General features: G+C 35.4%; 1 protein-coding gene across 1 annotated transcript; it reads left to right on the forward strand.

Annotated features, from left to right (window-relative positions):
- The first annotated feature begins 242 nt into the window (after window positions 1–242).
- LOC143237090 (uncharacterized) lies at window positions 243–2707 on the forward strand. Its single transcript, XM_076475955.1, has 3 exons — window positions 243–456; window positions 1493–1868; window positions 2567–2707. The coding sequence occupies exons 1-2, from the start codon at window positions 243–245 to the stop codon at window positions 1723–1725; spliced, it is 447 nt and encodes a 148-aa protein (XP_076332070.1). The 3' UTR covers window positions 1726–1868; window positions 2567–2707.
- The last annotated feature ends 477 nt before the right edge of the window (window positions 2708–3184 follow it).

The following is a 3184-nucleotide window of genomic DNA, read 5'->3' on the forward strand; positions in this document are numbered from 1 at the left end:
AGGTCGTCGAAAACTAGGTTTATCGTCGTAACCTGAAGTCTGATTAAATGGAGCTCGAAACATTGGTGTTCGTCATGCTAAGACTAACACCGACGTGTTCACTTTGTCTCCCCCTCCAACTTCCTGTAGTCACCCCGAAGAACAAAGATACCCGTACAACCTTGATGATGCTAACCTGACGAATCACACAGCCTTTAATGTGTCTATGTCATGTCTCATAACACCGGTAACACTAAAGATAAATGAAGCTTTATGTCCTCAAGATATACGGGAAAACCCAAAACTACAAAGAAAAAATTCGGACCATAGGTGGATTTCTTTTCTGTCGATTTTGGGAAATTCTTTTAGTTTTTCAAACTCTAAGTTGTATAAAAGGAGATGTTAGGTCTTCTTTGGTACCACTTCAGCAGAAGCACAGAAATCAACACAGAAGATCAGCTGCGTGCACTTCTTCAGGTAAAGTTTTTATTATTGGTACGAAGATGTAAGGTTTAGCAAATGGAACTTATTTTCGAACGACATTTGAAATAAATGTTTGCGATTAATTAAGGAAAACATGTATTATACATATTTGTTTTTTAAGTTTCATTCAAAGCTACTCAAGGGCTATATGCGATAGCCGTCCCTAATTTGGCAGTGTAAGACTAGATAGAAGGCAGCTAGTAATCACCACCCACCGCAAACTCTTGGGCTACTCTTTTACCAACGTATGAGAGGAGTGATCGTCACATTATAATGCCTCCAAGGTTGAAAGGGCGAGCATGTTTGGTGCGACGGGGAGTCGAACGCCTTAACCCACCTGGCCAAGCCGGGCCTGTATTATATATTCCAACGTCCTTTAAATTGTTGTTTTTGTTGTTTTAAAATTAAACACAAAGCTACACAATGGGCTATCTGCGCTCTGCCTACCACGGGTATCGAAACCCGGATTTTAGCGTTGTAACTCCGCAGACATACCGCTGAGCCACTGGGCGGCAAATCCTTTAAAAATATCAATAAATATTGTAAAAAAACTATTGATAGCAGAGTTGTATACAAATGTGATAACAATAGAAACAGGATGGGCTTACAACAGGGCTAACTGTTAACTGTCAGTTTTATGTAAGATTTAAATATGATAAGATCAAACTATAAACTTTGACATGTGAACTGTTAAATGTGCTCTGAGAAGAGGTGAATATAGAAAAAAGGGTAGCTCAGACTTTTAAGTTCCAGAACCAATAAGAATGAGACATTATTGATTAAGTGTGAAAGGAAAACAAATAAAAATCATGCATTTTACAAAGTGAATATGAAACAAGACAGTAAACGTTGCTTAGAAATGTTTTAATTTTATATGAACTTTATTTGTTAACTTTAATGTTATTTATTAAAACAAAAAACAGTGATTTAACAATTATATGTTAAACATATAATGTAACAGAGTGGAAATGTTTTCGGTTTACTTTGTCTGTTAGGCTTAAGTTTTAATGTTATTTATTCTACGTTTCAGACACAATGAACAACAAATTAAATATTGTTCTGACTTTGGTCGTCGTTGTTCTGGCCATAACTTTAGTAGAGTCGTATCCTCGTCGAGGGTATGGAGGATTCGGAAATAGGTTTGGTGGCGGAGCTGGAGGTGGTTTTGGAGGTGGTGTTGGTTTTGGCCAAGGAGGAGGTGGTGGTGGAGCTGGCTATGGTGCTGGTTTTGGTGCCGGCTTCGGTGGTGGTAGCAGGGGGTAGCCATGGTGCCGGGTTTGGTGCCGGCTTCGGCGGTGGTCAAGGCGGTGGACAAGGTGGTGGATTTGGAGCAGGATTTGGTGGAGGATATGGAACAGGATATGGTCGCTAGTATGGCTAGGTCGACTTGCCTAAAGTTATTTATGGTATGTTAAACTACGTCCTCGTTTATTAATTTGTAGGATAGTTTTAACATTACCAACATTAAAAACCTTATTAAAACATTAAACTGTACGGATAAGACAGTTATTTAATGTAATGATTATGTGTGTTGATATCAGTGTAGCTAAACATACATAATGTTATAATAGTGAAAACCAGAAGAAGGAAGCTAGATTAACAACTGTGAACACAAATGTTATAATAGTGAAAACCAGAAGAAGGAAGCTAGATTAACAACTGTAAAAAGTCTTTTTTTTATTTTTCCAGTAAATCACAAAAATCAACATGTTAATATTTTAACGGTACTGTAGTTTACATCTAAGAAGAAAAATACCAGTTAAAACTTATTAATTTTATTTTACTTAAAACGGTCCTTGTGATTTTTTTAATGAAACATTCTGGGCACTCAACATTCATATTAAGAGCTTATAATGGTAAGGTTTCGGGCTCAATTCCCTTTACAGACATAGTACAGGTGGCTTACTGTATAATGTTCATGTTAACAAAGCAAACAGAAGTTTATTTAAGGTTAAATACTGGAATCACTGAACACAGAAGTTTATGTAAATAAGTCAGTTACTCTGTCAAAATTGTTTTGTTATATGTCTATCTGTCGCTATATAGATACGTTTATATAGTGAATTACTGGTTTATTAATATTATATGTACTATGAATTTGCAGAAGTCCTCTCGTGAACGTGAAAACAAAAGGATGGACAATAGAAATCAACTTCTACTGTGAGGAAACTATTCAACAAAACATTCTGTAAATTGTATTTTGTTCTTTGTGTGAAATAAATAGGTAAAGATATATATCAAACAAGACTGTGTTTATTAATCCATAAAGAACTAGAAGTGTCTGTTAATTTATTTATCAAAACATCAGAAAGACCAGGAGGAGGGAGGTTAAGAACTCTCTGTCTATATTAATAAAATTCTTGAAAACAGTAGATCTTTCTTGTCAGTACTGGTACCTCTTTGTGTTTTGTTTACCCGTCTAATGTTTATCATGTTAAGAACAAATAAAGAAGGACAATTTCCTATTCCACGTTACAAATGAAGTTTTATTTCACGAGTCCAAGGAATGGGAACTCCAGCTAATTCCATATAAAACATAATACTAAATGTTAATTTACACTTTTAAACTGTGCTAAGAAATTGACATAAAACGTAAATAACATTAGCTTAGAACGTTCGTTAATTCTATGATGTTCACATGAGAGTGTTGTATCGAAACATCAGGATGTTAAAACATGGATTTTACGATCAATTTGAACACTCTATCTTGTTCAGCGAATAT

Source organism: Tachypleus tridentatus, chromosome 2, assembly GCF_004210375.1.
Source record: "Tachypleus tridentatus isolate NWPU-2018 chromosome 2, ASM421037v1, whole genome shotgun sequence".
NCBI lineage: Eukaryota > Metazoa > Arthropoda > Merostomata > Xiphosura > Limulidae > Tachypleus > Tachypleus tridentatus.

Bases quoted from the DNA above. Each gene is read 5' to 3' on its own strand.
- LOC143237090 (XM_076475955.1), top strand. From the start codon at position 243: ATGAAGCTTTATGTCCTCAAGATATACGGGAAAACCCAAAACTACAAA. The intron at 457-1,492 runs GTAAAGTTTTTA...TCTACGTTTCAG, and splicing joins AGCTGCGTGCACTTCTTCAG to ACACAATGAACAACAAATTA.